This window comes from Cynocephalus volans, chromosome 2, assembly GCF_027409185.1.
Source record: "Cynocephalus volans isolate mCynVol1 chromosome 2, mCynVol1.pri, whole genome shotgun sequence".
NCBI classification, from domain to species: domain Eukaryota; kingdom Metazoa; phylum Chordata; class Mammalia; order Dermoptera; family Cynocephalidae; genus Cynocephalus; species Cynocephalus volans.
Genome location: NC_084461.1, coordinates 13,368,578 through 13,385,143, shown reverse-complemented (window position 1 = coordinate 13,385,143; position 16,566 = coordinate 13,368,578). Strand labels below are relative to the sequence as shown.

The 16,566-nt window shown below is 46.3% G+C and overlaps 1 protein-coding gene across 1 annotated transcript in view; it reads right to left on the bottom strand.

The window, feature by feature from the left end:
* The window catches only part of TRIO (trio Rho guanine nucleotide exchange factor), a 335,145-nt gene extending 319,853 nt beyond the window's left edge, over positions 1 to 15,292 (bottom strand). Inside the window, exon 1 of the mRNA XM_063086904.1 lies at positions 15,136 to 15,292. Within this exon, the coding sequence (XP_062942974.1) occupies positions 15,136 to 15,292 (157 nt within the window). The remainder of the gene's footprint in view (positions 1 to 15,135) is intronic.
* Between the last annotated feature and the right edge of the window lie 1,274 nt (positions 15,293 to 16,566).

Here is a 16,566-nt window from a genome sequence, read left to right as displayed (position 1 = left end):
CATTCTTAAAAGAGGCCAAAAGAGAGAATCTGCCTAATCATCTTGCCTCTGTAGACTATGAACTCCCAGTGGACAGAGTATTATTTTTGTCTTCTCCAGCTGTATGGCACCTGGCATATTGACGCTGCTCAAGGGATAAACAGCTCATTCATTACAGTGTCATGTGTATTAAATAATGCCCATAAACTCCTTTGAAGATAAAAACCACTTCAAGTGCTAAGTAATTCCCAGCTAGGTATTTGAAACTGAGAAACAAAGACGACAGACCAAACATCATAAAAAGGTCACCACCCGGCAGGACGCACTGTGCTAAGAGGCTCTTGTTCTGCCAGGCCTCCATCCCTTTGCAGGCATTCTACACAGCAGACAAACCCCAACCTGCTTTACATGTTTTTAATGTATATAATCAGGGAAGAAGGTTTCATAATGCTACAAAGAACAAAAGTCTTCAGTGGTTCATTTCTTCCAGAGACCATGCCCAAAAGTAATTGTGAAGCCATACAAATTCTTCTGAGACATCTCCTTTTAAGTGAAGCTAAAATACTCTGTAAGCAGTGTCAACTCAATTCTAAAACAGGCACAATGAAAATTCTTGCATAGCAGCATATGAGATTTTTATGCAAATTAATTCAGTTTCTGTTTTAGAGTCTAACAACGTACTCTATATCTTGGCCGCGTATGCTAGTGAGCAGAGGTGAATCCAATAATCAAGAATATAAAACTCACACTGGCAAGAAAACATTGCCTGTGATTTTTAATGTTAAGATCATTTTCAGTAGGAGCATAGCAGAAAGCTGCCTCTCCTTTCACCTCTCCCAGAATATGTCAGAAAAACTGAAGTGTCATCAGTTTCAACTTTTTCACTTGTGCCCTTCACTATCCCCAAATACACCACCAAGCCTGACACAATCTACAGGGAACCAAAGTCTCCCCTTCTCTTTTTGACTAAGACTTCCTAAAAAGTTAATCTGAGGTTTTCTACAAAATTTCCAAATATGCTATCAAATCACAACTGAAACCTGGTCACATGTTATCCACAATCCCCTCCTTCAAACAGGAGTGATTTCATTTTTTTCCTCTCTCTGAAAAAAAAAAGGGGGGGAGGAGAAAACTCCCTAAATGGAGTCAAACACCTTCATACGAGATGCGTGTCAGAGTAGGAGAAACCAACGGGTGAACTCCTGCTTCCATCCAGGGCTCTGAGCCACCTGCAGTAGAACACCACTGTGCACTCAGTAACCTCGTGTCTGTCCCTAACAGCTACCTGATCTGAAGCAAGTTTAAAAGCCTCTCTGAGCTCCATTTCATCAGGCATAAAATTGGATATCATTATGTACCTTGCAGCGGGTTATGAAAATTAAGTAGCTGATACATAGCACTCAATAACTGAAGTTATTTAAGAATGTGAAATGAGAGGGAGGGGGACGTAGCTCAGTGGTAGGCATACTTTGCATGTATGAGGCCCTGGGTTCGATCCCCAGCAGCTCCACTCGGTTTTTACTTGCTTTTATTTCTCCTGGTGGCTCTACTTGACCTGGGATTTTCATATTAGGTGTGATCTTACCTTTTTGAAATCCCTAACATTCCAAACGTGCATTTCTTAGAAGAGGCAGAGAGGAAATATTAGCAGGAAAAAAAAAAAAAGAGAGAATGTGAAATGCATTACAAATTTTAACCATGACCTCTTTCCTTCATTTTTATTGATATGTAATTTACATACTATAAAATTCACCCCCTTTAAAGTCACAATGCTGTGCAATCACCACCACTATCTAATTCCAGAACATCTCCATCACCCCATAAACTTTGGCCCCTTAGCAGTCATTCCCACCCCCCAGCCATGGCCTTTTACTCTCCAAATTTTTTAAATATCAAAAGCCTTTCCCCCTTAAAATACTAATAAGCAAATTATGGTTCTTCTTGTTAAAATGTCTAGTTGTAGCTAGAAGTACAGATGCCAAGTTTTCCAGAACATGATCTAACAAGCCTGAGAACATTTGCAGAAAGTATAGAACACAATATATGAAATTGAGACTGTCTCCCAAAATCAGGGACCCAAGTTCCATGTCATCAATTTAATGTAGAAAAACACAGAAGAGCAAATATTTTGCCTGTAACGTAAGATCTCACCACTGTTCCGTGATTTCTGGAACTGAATGCACACAAACACACTTCCCAGAAATCCCTCACCGAAGCAGAAACATAGCGGCATTAAATTTACTGCAGGTGGTTTCTGGGAAGAAATATTTAGTCAATGAAGGGCAGCAAGCAACACTTTCAAGTCATGACTCATGACTTACTCCATCATATGAACTCAGCTTTTCCCTCTACTTGTAGAAGACTGTACTGGATTCCTGCAAAAAGATCCAGCCCAACCCATCCTCATCTGCCACACACCCACTCCCATTCCATCTCTTACACGCAGACACCTCATTATTCACTCTTATTAGCTCAACGCTTTACTTTTTACTTCTTCTCTTTGGCAGTTAGTACACTGAGATGAAGATGATAAACTGTTTTTCCTACAACAGGTGTCATTTTTATAAATTGTACCTATTAGAAATTAATCCCCCTTTCGTTTCTGGCAACTCCTTATTATTCAACTTTGTGCTTCAACATCACCAGAATGTAAGCTGTTGATGGAGTCTGGCAGCTCTTTTCTTAAACACGCCTCCGGGGAGCTGTAGAGCATTACTTCATCTGTTTTGTTTGGATGACTAACTGACAAGGCCCTGAGCTAAACAGAAGCTGACCACTAACTGCTGATTTGAACAGTTTAAACTTGAAGATGGAGGTTCATTTAGCACCGTGGTATGGGTTACTTTCTGCATATTCTGGGATTGAGTAAATAAGTAAAGATATTGAGGATAAAGGCAGCCACGTTTTTCACAGTCCCAGAAGGGAATTACAAATACAGAAGAGGGAAGGCTAAAATATACCCTGTGGTGCTGGACTAAAATTGGAAGTCTGAGTATAAGCATAAACACATGATTTTTATTACAGACAGATAGGTGCAGAAAGAGATCTCAATCTATGTGTGTGTATATACGTGTGTACACGCACTTCCTAGCTCTGTCCACTGAAGAGGTCCTAGAAGCAATGACACCTCTGTGGAAATGAGCAAACTTAGTGCCCAGATTGTGTTTCTAAATACCCGTCTCTGCTAAAACGAACTAGGGCTCCTTGGAGAAATGGCTGATCTCAGGGCTGGGGTAAGGAAATACAAGATGAGCCTGAAACCGCTCACTGTGCCAGAGAGTAAGAAAGTGCTTCAAAAAATGATGGAGACAGGTCACAAAACATGAAGAAGCCAGCCTGAAGGGACTCCCAGTGACCAAATCTCAGACCAAAATAATAATAGCAAAGGATTAAAACTCATTGCACCAAACAGTAATCCACGAGGCCATCCTTACATAAATGGAAAGGTGAGCAGAAGGAAAGGCTCTTCCTTCCGGTTGAAAGCCAACCAAATACAGAAGGAATGATGAAATTAGAAGAATGACCACTCGGCAACCACCACAGTAATAACCGATCAGGCGAAGACCATTAACAGTTGCTACAATCAGCAAATGAAAGGAAAGAGAGGAAGAGGATTTCACACAGTCTCAAATGATCACCCCACAAAATGCTGACCAATTACAAAGGGACAGAGACAATGGAGAGCCCTGATAGACACCACCTGATCCAAGTGGTCAACATGAACATCACCACAGTGGGACACGATGCTCTGGGAAGGACACAGCCCTTCAACAAAAACCTGACCTGGGTCTAGTGATGAGGAATCACGCAGCCCAAACCGAGGGATGGTCTTTAAAACAACCCCCCCATTAAGCTCCAAAAATATCAAAGTGACGATAGAGACAGGCTGAAGTGTTCCAAAGAGACAAGACAACTAAATGCAATATGTGGTCCTGGGTGGGATCCTGAACCATGATTTTTCTGAATTGTCAAAAAGGACATTTCTGGAACAATTGGTGTAATCTTATTAAAGTCAATAGATTTAGATAATCATTTTGTATCAAAATTCATTTCCTGATCTTGATCATTCTGGAAGAGCATGTCTTCACTCTTAGAAAATACATATAGGACCATTTAGAGGTAAGGGACCTCATCACATTTGCAACTTACTCTCAAATGGTTCAGAAACAAAATAATATGTAAATTGTACATCTATATCTATATTGAGAGAGAGAGCGAGAGACATACACACAGAGATAAACCAAATGTGGAGAAACAGAAATAACTGGGGACCTGAGTCCGTGTTCTTACTTCTTTGAACATGAGTTCAGGCATCTCAAAGTCCCCCATCCCCCAACCCGGAAAAAAAAAAAAACAAACCTTTAAATGTAAGTAACAACGAACACACGAACCAACTAAATAGCCAAAGATAATACAGTGAAATCACAATTCAACTAAGTCGATATGCATTTGAGCTTTGTACCCCCTTTGCTGGTTTAAAATAAAAGATATACTACAATACCAGGTCAAAAGCAACCCATAATCTCACATTAAACAGCAGGCCAATCCTATTCTTTTAATTCTAGAAATTTTCAAAAAGCAAGAATTAAACAAAAATGAAACTATGTAAAACTTAGAAACTCCCAGGGCAAACCAGGAGGAAATGAAACTTGTACATTTTTAGAGTACACTATACCTTCCAATTATATAATGTGCCACCTTCAAGAGACCAGCATTTCAATCATCCCCTGACTGGAATATGAAAACTCCAAGGTAAATGTGGCGTTACACAGAGACAAAAGGAAGAACAGAACATATTCCCAATGTGGAAATGATGCTGGAAAAGAACAGCTTAGAAGTTTTATGTGGGTATAAACCTGAACAAGCATCCCATAAAATCAAGCTATTGATTATGAGGGAGCCAGATGAGGTGCGACTGATGAAAACGCATCACAGAACAGAAAAGCCTAGAACACATGCCTTAGAAGAGGGCAATGGGAAATAACCCCACTCCCCACCACTGCACCTCATCATCATCTACTTGCACATTTAGATGAATAACAGCAAAGAAATGTGTGGCTGCAACAAAATAGCTATATATAGAGAACCCAGGAGTCACCACACCCACTTCATAAAACTGTCCCCAAAAACGCAGCTTCCCAGCTTACTGCCCCTCCCACTCCCCAGCCCTGTTCCTTTCCTAAGTTAGAAAGGAAGCCCTGGTAATCGTTTTGATGTGTCATACACAGCAATTGGCTGAAAAACTTCCCTCCCTGGCTAGCCTCTCCCCCAGCGTTAACCACCACAGAGGAGATTTCCTATCCAACGCTTAAGTCCCAGTCCAGAGAGCTAAGAAAACAGAGGACCAACATTTCAAGCAGGATTTCTCTCCAGATTGTGAGACAGGTGGGAGCCAGTAAAACTCAATGTAGCTAACATGCCTCACTGGGAAAACTGGGGCTACTGGGGTTACTTGTGTAAAAAGAACATCAATTTTAATTAGGTGAGAAGAGGAAAGGCACAGAAACTAAATTACAGGGCCCCGACCAACATGAGAAAAATACTTGCTATATCCTGGAATCTTTCACTCAACTTTTATTTGGTGTGAGACTTATAAATTATAGCTTTGATCCTCAACACACAAGGACATACACATTCAATTTTAAAGATTTTAAAATGACAATACAGGACTTGGCGGCATGCGTACAGAGTGAGTAAACTCCAGCCTGGGCCACAACAAGCAGAGCAAACTGAAGCAGGTTAATCACCCTCAACAGAAGCTGACACCCTCGTCCACAACACGGAAATAGCATACACCTGCTGGAAAGGGTAACTGGAGTCTCTACAAGAAAAAGTACACAAAACACCTTGCACAGTACTTGGAACATCACAGGCAGTCACTCAAATGGTAACCAGTGGTGGCAGCAGTACAGATAACAGTTAAGAGAAAGATTTTACCAGGTTTTCTTAGAGGACAGGACTGACATCAATGGCTTTTGGAGAAAAGGAAATGAACCCAATATTTAAATATCACCCGATTACACTGAAGCAGGTTATTACTTTCCGGATGCACTTGTTTTACTCTTATGGAGCATAATTACAAAAGGTGTGCTCTCATCCCAATGTCTGGGAATCCTAACCTCACATACTGCTGACAGCTGCCACTAAAGATTTAGGATCCAGCAACAGCATGACAAGCACAGGAGAGAGAGCAGTCCATTGCAAGACTGCACATCATCCTAGTTTCCCCCAAAAGGCTCCATATCCACACTGCAGGTTGTCACAGCCACAGGAAATCTACGGTGATTCCACCTCAATCCTGCATGGGGTTCAAAGTCAAAGGTCTCCAGCTCTTTGGTTCAGGGAACAGGTCCCATCTCACAATGAGGCTGAACTCTACCGTGAATTTGGCATCTGGCAGAGTTGAGACTGGACCTAATAAATAATGCCATGAGATATAAGACAAATGCCTAACAACAAGTCCTGCAAATTTTGCAATTAAATACTGGGAAAGAAATACATACACTAACCAGCTAACAAAATGCTGGCACTAAATGCCGTACAGTGAAGCCTCTCCCATGAGGAGCTGCTCTACAACCTTTCGGGCTACACTGACCTGAACTGGCATGTGAAGAAAATATATAGCCTGAAACCATCAAATTAGCACCGGTTCTTCAGGCTCTTGGACCCAAGATATACTAGTACATGTGAAACAAAATCTTGATGGAGGTGAAATGACTCTAAAAGTGTGAAATATATGCCACCCCTATGCAATCTTTTTTGAACTAGTGATGCTCCCCTGCATGCTGGCTATCATCACTGTGCTACTGAAAAGGGCAGTTAGGGCTCTCATAAACATACATTCAACTTTTAAAAGAAGCTACCTACAAACAAGAAAAATTTATTTAGTATTAGACTAATGAGGAATTTATTTCAATTATGTGAATGACAAAATATTATGCAATTTAAACTTTAGAGATTTTACTGTGAGTCTAGTTAACTGGAAATATTTATAACAACATTCTAGTCAAAGTATTGTTTCCCAATATTTGTCTGGGAGCTTCAGAATAAGTAATAGAAGAAATGTACTTTTTGGCCCTTACCATTTAAAAGTTAAACTAATAAAGTTATACAAAAAAACAGTAAAAATTTTATGCTAGCATATCTGTTGTACAGAACAAGGATGAACTAAAAAAGTAAAGTAAGAAAATGTAAAACTTTCAAAATCCAAATTAGCCAGGAGTGTCCTCTCACAGGTTTCAATGGTGTTCATCAACAATAGCAGCAGTAAAGAAAGGTGTCATTGTGATCCTGAAGATATGGATGGATCAATGTGAGAAGAAGTGGTGAAAAAAAATGCATAAATGACAGAAACCTACACACACATACACAGTTCTGACCAACAGCTTAAAGACATCTCATATGCGTAATTTCCAAATTATAATTAAAATATTTTGTCCTAAAGCATTCATGTCATTTACATGTGTCACTTCATATAATAGGGAATATGAGTTTTTAAAATAAATTTCAAATATTAGTCTCCGGATATATTCATTCCTTCTCACACTGAAACCACCTATTCTACAGAATTCCTAAGTAGGGTGTTTTATGATTTTTCCAAGATACACACATATTCGTACATACACACATGCCAAGAAAAACCAGGCACCAACAAACCCTACGTAAAAATATTCCAGGATTATACTTCTAAATTTGAATTGTATTTTTCTCAAGTTCAAAAATAGCTTTATTTTATGGTTATAAGTCTTAAATAGGGGGGACTAATACCTTATAAATTCATTCATGAATCATCAATACTGTGAAATAGGTAGCTACTAAGTTGATCATATACACAAGGCCCAAGAACAGATGACAAATGACTTCACATAGATACTAATGCAGGAACAACCCCTCTCCAGAGTGAAACATCCCTGGTAATTCCTTCTTTAACACCAAGAATGCTGATGCACTGCAGATAATCCTGCATGTACAACTTGTCTTTTTCTATATGGACAGCAGCAAAAAATCACTGGACTGGAAAAACTGGAAGCAACAAAAATGGTGACTGTCCATATCTAAAGATAGTTTGTGGGTTTTTTTATTTTTTAAGTCAGCAGACTTGACTAATATGCCAGATGGAATCCCAGGAAAGGATCTTTATTTCCCATATCTATCTCTAAAGTTTCCCTAGATTACCCCTAGCAATTACAGGAAGCTTGGTCCTACATAGGGCAGTCTGAGCAACACTACTCTTTCAAATCAATAGAAAATCTTTCCAAAATGACTCAATTTTGTTCAAGTCTGCTTAGAGAAACGACTTATATTGGCTTTGGTTTTGTTGGTATTGCTGTTTTTATTTGCATTTCTTTTATTATTAGTGAAGCTGAATATTTATTTGTTGGTCATTCGTACTGCCAGGAATTGTCTGCCTATTTTTCTTCTGAATTATCTTTTCTTTCTGACTTGACAAAGCACTTTATAAATTATGTATATATAATTATTTGTCTTATTTGTAATAAAGGTTTTCTCCCAGTTTATTGTTAGCCTGTTTTTAGTGTTATATTTTAAAATAACATACAGTTAAGCTGCCTTTTTTTCTTTTATTTTTGGGGCATATTTTAACACATGTAACCACCACCACAACCAAAATACTTAAAACAGTTCCATCATCCTCCAACAACCCCTCCTACTGCCCCTCTGTAGTCACACTCTCCCCACCCCAACTCCTGCCAACCAACCACCAACCTGTTCTGTTACTACAGTTCTGTCTTTTTGCAAATGTCATATAAATGGAAGCACACAGCATGTAGCCTTTCAAGACTGCCTTCTTTTACTCAGCATTAACAGAATGGATGTACTGGGGGTTATCTATTCACACCTATATTGTTTTAATGCTAACAACAGATGGACAGCAAAGGGCCCCCAGCCCTCCCCAGCAGCAGGGTAGTAATGGAGCAGCACAAACCTCTTTCCTGGAACTGAAGGGAAGGGGGGGAATGCGGCTGCCAGGACAAATCTGCCACCACTTACAGAAACCCCTCCTGAAGAAAAACCATGTGCAATTCATCTCTGTCCCTAACAGGGCTACAGACTGAAAGAAAATAAGCCTGATGAACTCACCTGGACACTGGTAATCCAAAGTACCCTAGACCTAGAATCTCTGTGTTGACTAAGTTTTCATGAAAGCTTTCTGTTAGCGTAATTGCTAAAGAGTATTCATTTACAACAAAGCCCAAATAGGGTGCTACTTCCAAAACACCAGGTTTGCTCTACAGATTACTCCACAATCCTCTCCCACCAGACAGAGTAGACATGTGGCTAATTAAAATAGTCAGTAATCTAAAACACAAGTACATTTATCACAAAAGGAAGTTTTACATTTCCACAGCACATCTGCCATTAGACCAAACATTACACTCACTATGAAGTCCACAAGGAGGAACCTTGCAAGTTGCCCCACTCTGCAGTTCAACTCCCTTGCACCTGCTCTGGCTTTTCTCCCTGGACATATATCCTTTCCCAGAGGGTATAGGTGGTTAATAACTGGGGTTTCAAGGGGCTTCCTTACATGGACAGTGAATGGGAAAGAGGAAAAACTATTCAGGAAGCAAATTAGGTGTTTACATCAGTGAATGAGTAGTGAAAATTGAGTACTTACACACTTGCTAACCATTACATGTGAGAACAAAATTTCCCAAAAGCAAGAATGTCTGTACATACGGCTTAATGACGACAAAAAGCTGGGAGGCCACACTGGAGGTTCTAGTCAGGTTTCTCCGATTAATCTTTACGAACTGGCAGGGAGCTGGAGCAAAGCTGAGCTTTGGCAGGGGCTGGGTACTGGGACGAGAGAGGTGCAGGGGTCTAAGACTGGGGGCCAGGGTGGGGTGGGGGAGAGGGGAGTCAGAAGGTGGCTGCACACGAAGGCCTTTCAGTCCCTTCTCCTGCTCCTTTGTGCTCCTTTCCCTTAGTTCAGAGGTATAGCAATAGAATTCCCAAAATGGGTCCACGTGAATGCTACAGAAGCCAGATTTCCTAAGCATAGGGGCCATGAGAAGTCTCCTTCCTGTTCATGCTCATTCCCTTTCCTACTGCTCTGGTGAACAGCTCATCTCAGAATCTGGAACAGATGAGAGAACTCTGGCTGTACCATTTAAACCCGCTTACACCTTGCTCCCACTATGCACTCCTCCTGGTCACTGCACCCCTCCAGTTCAAATGGGGATAAGAGATAAAAGACAGCATCTCTACCCATGATCACCTTTTTTGGTTCACCCAAGTCTACCTGGCTGAATACATGGGAAAGAAGAAATGAGAGAAGGGGCAGAGTCGGAGCGTACTACTACCTTCCACCAGAATATGGTGGGATTCTCACTTCACTGTCCATGGAGTAGCTGTTTCCTGCCAGTTGCACTATTAAAAAATTGCCAAGACAATGCACTTAAGGAAATAAAAACCAATTCATTACAGAATTGAGGAGGAACGAGGGGGGTTGTTATGACTGCTTTTTATAGTAAAACGCAGCTCTCATCCCTATCAACATAAGTGATTTTACTAGGCAGTAAAGTGTGGCTATTGATTAAGAATTTGACTTTTCTCTGGAATTCTGCCAAGGAGAAGAGATAAAATTTTATTTTCTCAGTAGAGGAGTCAAGTAAGTAAACTTAAATATCAGATACAGCTGATTTAGGTTATGACAGCTGCAAACATATCTTTCACTTTCAGTTAGGAACAAATCCCAAATTTATCATAACATTTAAAAGGCCTAAAAAGATCATCCTGATTACATATTTTTAATACACATTTAAAGAACATATTTAAACCACATGCTTCATTTTGAACATCCCCACTGGCTTCATTTAAATCGTCACTTGAATCTTGGATGGTAAAACTGCAAAGAGAAAAAATACAATATCCCACATCAATAAGTCAGTTTACAAGATCTCAATGAAAATCTTTTTTCAATGATTATTTTACTGCTCTTCTTTGATTTCTTGAATGTCATGTATAGGACTATTTTTAGAAATCTCCTTGCTTTCCTCTAAAACAGAGCCTGACAGTGCCACCTAAAAAGGAAAAACCAACGTTCACACTATCAAATTTCATTTACTTCAGCTTCCCTTATTCAAAATATTGAGGGTAACAGGACTTACTTCACAAAACAGTAATTATTACTGGTGCTCATAATGACCAAAGCTGCCAGGCTTCTGAATACCAACAGAAGTAGCCTGGCAAGCTTGGAAGCTAGCTATCTAAGTGGTGTTAAGAGCATAAATATGAAGAAAGGTTTCCCTCAATACTCCATGAAGAAAGCATCACATCAAAACAGAAAGGTCTGAGTACTCCTCCCTATAACGGACGAGATTTTCTTCACATATTCCTTGGAAAGAGAGGGGCTGCAGCAAGGAATCTAGAATACGATTTAATAATGAAAGAAACCCAGAATGACTGGCCATGACGCTTCAGAATAACCACAAACCTTTATTCTCCACACATTATTTAACGCCAACCTAAACCATGCCAGGCAGGTTGAAAATAATGCATTTATGTAAGCACCCCCCCCCACACACACACAGTCTTGCAAGGTTAATAGGGAGCTCGGAAAGAATGATTTATTGACACAAGAACAGAGCCCCAAAATAGATTGGTAATAAAAGTGATTGGTCCCAGAGGAGTTGAGAACTAACATAAGCAACGTCCTGGCCATGAGAGGTGTCCAGGAAAGAGCACTGGAGTCCTCTAGAAGAAGCTTCCCAGTCCTGACCCCACCTCTTCCACTGGGGGAGGGGGGGAGGGCAAGTCATGCAACCTCCCTAGAAATTCCTCATCTGTACAATTAAAAGAACTGGACCAGCTCACTTCCGTGATGCCTTTTTTTTCTTTTTCTTTTTCTTTAAAATCTGCTTTATCTTTTTCAGTGCTGAGCTTTGTGCAAAGGAGAAAAGGGAAATTCAAAATTCACTAATACTTGCAGAAAAATCTCTTAGCTGCACTTTAACACAAAATCCCCAAGCCTTTATCCACATATTTCAGCTCAATCCACTATAACACTAATTGGCCTGCCTGCTCGTGCCAGGTCTAAAAATGGGTGATCAGGATCATCAAAATGAATAGGGAGCTTCTGTGCCAAGGTACTGAGCGGAGAATGAAACAATGGCATACAAGGTGAGACCCTGAATGAGGTGGACACTGGGTGACAGAGAGCAGAGGGGAAGCGCCACTATTGCTCTTAAGCCCTGAACTACCGAAAGAAAAGTGGAGAATAAAACTAGGCACTGAGGGACCACAGGGAACCACAAAGTCCAGAGAGAAAGGGAAATGGACCTCACTGCCAGGAGCGCTGTTCCTAGCACCAAAGTCCAAACCTTGGAAAGTGGCAGCACCTCTTCTTGAGCACTTCCAGTTAATGGAGAAATCACACAGCAGCTCATTCTATTCTTCAACTGCTCTAATTGTCTAAAAGTTCTATTAAGCTGAAGTGTTTCTCCTTCTTTCATCCAACCATAGGTACCAGTTTGCAATCTGTGGCTACAAAGATAAAGTTTAATGCAGGAGCAACAAAAAGAATAAAAAAGAAAGAAAATAAGGCAGCCAAGCAAACAGTTTCAGGGCCAAGAAAGGCAGCCAATAGAAAGCCTTGGACTAAGTCACATTGGCCATCTTCAGTACCAGGATCAAAAACACCCTGAAAAAATGTTCACATCCTCATCTGTCCTCCCCAGTCAATGAGAACCTATTTTCCAGGTTTCTGCAACTTAGGAAAGAAAGTCAAATTTTACTGTTGGGTTTGGCTAGTCCACTCTCATCCAAATTCAATCAAAACTACCCAGGAGGCACCCCTGCTTGCCTGCGCTGCTCTCTCAAATGAGGCCCCCACCCAGGATCACCTCCTGCTTGGTGTGTCCTGACTGTTCAAACCCCACCCCCAACCCTACCCATCCAATGAAACAGTCCCTCTCTGCCCTCTGCTAGACATCACTGGCCCAGATGCTAGAGCCAAGATCTAGGTCGGGAATTCAGAGCTGCCCAAAGGAGGGAAAAGCACTTTCAAAAAGATGTTCCAGACCACCCCTGGGATGGGAACTGCAACGATGCCTACTTAAAATCTACCCTGCCTCCTGATTCTAACTCAAACAAGTAAACTGTCAAGTCATTTTGGAGGGCAGAAGAAAGGAGCAAGCTAATGAGCAACATTACCTGGTTCTGCCGCCAACTGAACATGAACGGGAGCCTGGGCAGTGGGAGCAGCACAGGCCTCGGCAAAGCCAAGAGCAGATGATAACTCCTGGGGAGCCACACACTGACAGCAACTTTGCTGTGGGTGTCCAGGCCAACGTGATGTCTTCTGGGGCTCTTAGGAGCAAAAGAAGTGTTTCTCTACTACGCATAATGAAGATGTAAGAAGTCTGGTCTCACAAACACCAAAAATTCCATCTCCAGGGCACAAGAGCCTTCCTAACAGAGAGAAGTTGAATTCCGCACAGAATCTATTATTCTGTGGCAGGTGGTAGAGAGAGAAAGGAGACAGGCTAGACTTTAGCTTCAGGGCATGAAGGAAATACGTCCCAGTTCTGCTATTAAGAGGTAAAACGGGGCTGCTCTACCCGGCTAGTCGCACATTTAAAAAAAAAAAAAAAAAAAGGACTTTCATTTGAGAGAGCTCGTGTTTTCCTAAACCTTTGCTTTCTGCAGGGACCTCACAGGGAGAGGGAGCACTGAGGAATATATTAACCCCAAGCTGGCACTGTAGAATCGGCATATGTCACTCCCAGCCACAACCAATCTGTTAAAATGAGTCAAAAATAACCCCGCCTGGCCAAGATCAAGAATCCGAGGGAAAAGAGTACTAAGCCAGGTGTCTACCCGCACTGCTAACTTCTGCCTCTGATCATCGCCCTCCAGCCGCAATTGCTCCTTGTGACCCGGAATGACCAACTGATCTCACCCAATCTGGGAAGCTGATTTTGAAAGAGGCCACGGAGAAACGTGAGCCTCCGGCCTCCCGCGCGATCGCCCCGCCGCAGGCCGCTCCCGGACCGTCGGTGTCCCCAGCCCGCCCGTCCTCCAAGGGGCCGCCACCAGCATCCCCGCACACGCCCTCCGCCCGCCTCTCCAGGCCCGGACCTGGCCCGCCCTCCTCGGCTCTCCAGCGCGGAGTCTGCATCTTCCCTGCCCCGCGCCAGGCCCGCTGAGGACTGCGCTCCGGGCTGCGGGCCCCGAGGCCGCCGCCGCCTCCCGCTGCTGCTCCGAGGACGCCCGGACGCGGGAGCAGACGGAGCTGGGCGCGGGGACGCGGGCCTGGCTCGCGCAGGATCTGGGCCGAGACGGGAGGCGGCGCCGCCGCCGGGGTCCCGGGGACGCCCTGTCACGCCCCCTGTGCCGCACACCCAGCGCTCGCCTCTCCCGCAGCAACCCCCTCCTCGCCAGCGCGGACACGGTGCTACCTGGCACTGTCTCCACCCCCACGCCACCCCGCACGGCCCCCCAGGGCCACCACGTTCCCAGATGTCCCTCCCGGGCCGCCCCCGGAAACAATGGCTCGCCGCACTTCAGCTCTGCCACCGGCCCCTCCTCCCCCGGCAGCGGGTGCCATGGCTGCCCCATTTCACAGAAGTGTAGATCGAGGCCGGGGAAATGACATGCGAGAGGACCGAGCAAAGGCACCTGGCTACTAGTGGGGTCGAAAAGGGTCCAGATACGAACCGGCCAGAGCCAGGCACAGATGGGAGCCCGCTTTCCCGGGCCCTGGAGCAGCCCCGGCCCGGTCCGCTCGGCCTCCGGGACAGGGGCCTCCGCCTACGCTGCCCCCGCCGCCGCCTCCTCGGGCCTCTCGCGAAAGAGACAAAGAGCCGGCGCCCCAACCCGCGGAGCCTTGGCCGCCGGGGCGTGAGACCGGGGATCTTATTCTGGAACGAGGGGCGGGCGCAGGCAAAGCGAGTCGGCGGCATCCGCGCCGGCCCCAGCGCGTGGGACGGCGCGGGGAGCCGCACACGCGGGTGCGAGCGGCTGAGCCCGGGCTCGGGGTGCAGCGGCCCGGGCGAGAGCGTGCGGCGCCCGACGAGCGGACCGGCGGGCGAGCACCCGGCGCGCCGGGCCCGTGGACGGCGCCTCCGCGGCGGGGTCAGCCGAGCGCGCGGGGCTACGCCGCCGGGGCGGGCCAGCCGCAGTTGCACTCACCGGATCGGAAGAAGGCCGCGATGTCGGCCAGGTCCTTGGCCGCCTCCTCGGCCCCCTCGCCGGCGCCGCCCCCGCAGCCCGAGCCCGCCGCGCTGGCCGCCGCGGCCGGGCCGGAGGACGCGGCGGGGGCGGCGGCGCCGCCGCTGCTGCCGCTCATGGCTGCGGCGGCGCCCGCGGCCGCGCCCGCCTCGGGCCCCGCGCCCCTAGCGCCGCGCGCCGCCGGCTCCGCGCCGGGCCTGGCGGCGCCGAGCACCCAGCTGCCCGCGCCCGGCGCGCGGACGCAGAGCCCCGGGGCTGCGGCGGGCGGCGGCGGCGGCGGCGGCGGCGGCTCGGCCCGAGGAGCGCGCCCACATAGACGAGGACTCCGCCCGGGAGCCGCGAGCCGGCCGCGGGGCGGGGGCGCGGAGCCACGGCCTCGGCTGCGCCGGCGGGAGCGCAGGCGGCAGCGCGCGCCGCGCCGGACACGCAGGGGCGAGGGCGGGGGCCCGTGGCCGGCGGGAGCTGCGATCACGGGCGCCGGCGGCAGCCGCGAGCCTCCATCTTGATTTCAAATGGGGAAGGAAGGAGGGGGAGGGGGAAATCACGGCCGAGGGAACCCGGGTGAAAGGAAAGGGGAGAGCAGGGAAAGGAGAGGAAGGAAAAAGAGGGGCTTCGGGAGTTTCCGGCAGAGCTCGTCAGGGGCCCGAGCTTGGGCTCGGCGGGGGGCGGGGCCTGGCGGGAGGGGCGGGGCCGCGCCGGGCGGCCGGGCGCCCAGAGGCCCGGGGTGGCTGGGGATCGCTGCGCCGGGCGCCTGTGCTCCGCCGGAGCAGCTCCGGGCCTCGGACCGAGCCGAAGAGCTCGCACCAGCCGGGACGGACCTCCCCAGGCCCGGCGTTGCGCCCCGGCTCGCTCCTGCCCCGCGAGCACGGTCTTCCCAGCGCTGGAGCCGTTTCATTCTTATTTATCTCTCCCGCGGGGGTCAAGGTGATTCGGGCACGGGGCTGGTGTGACTCTCATTGGCGCTGCGCCGGCTCTGGTACGTGGATGGGGCTCAGTAATAGTTGTCGAATGAACAGAGAGGTCGTGAAGACGGGCTATGTGGTCCCGAGGAGGCGACAGGACCCCCGTGGGCACAAGTCTCCCCTTTGCACACTGAGATTCCTCTCGGGGAATCCCCGTCTCCCGGTGTCTTTGGCTTCCTGACCTCAATCTCCCGGCTCCTCCGTCCTTACTCCGCCAAAACGTACGGGCTGGGGACACCAAAGAAAACGGATCTCCACCGAAGATCCATGTCAAGTCAGCATCTGACGAATATTCCAAGGCAGGATGTCTATGCCGTGGCTACAAGGGGAGCGAAGGGACCGGCGTCAAAGGTTAAAGGATCCAATGCTGGGGAAACAGAGAAACGAGAAGAAAAATAACCAGGTGATGAAACCACATGTACAGTGGTTT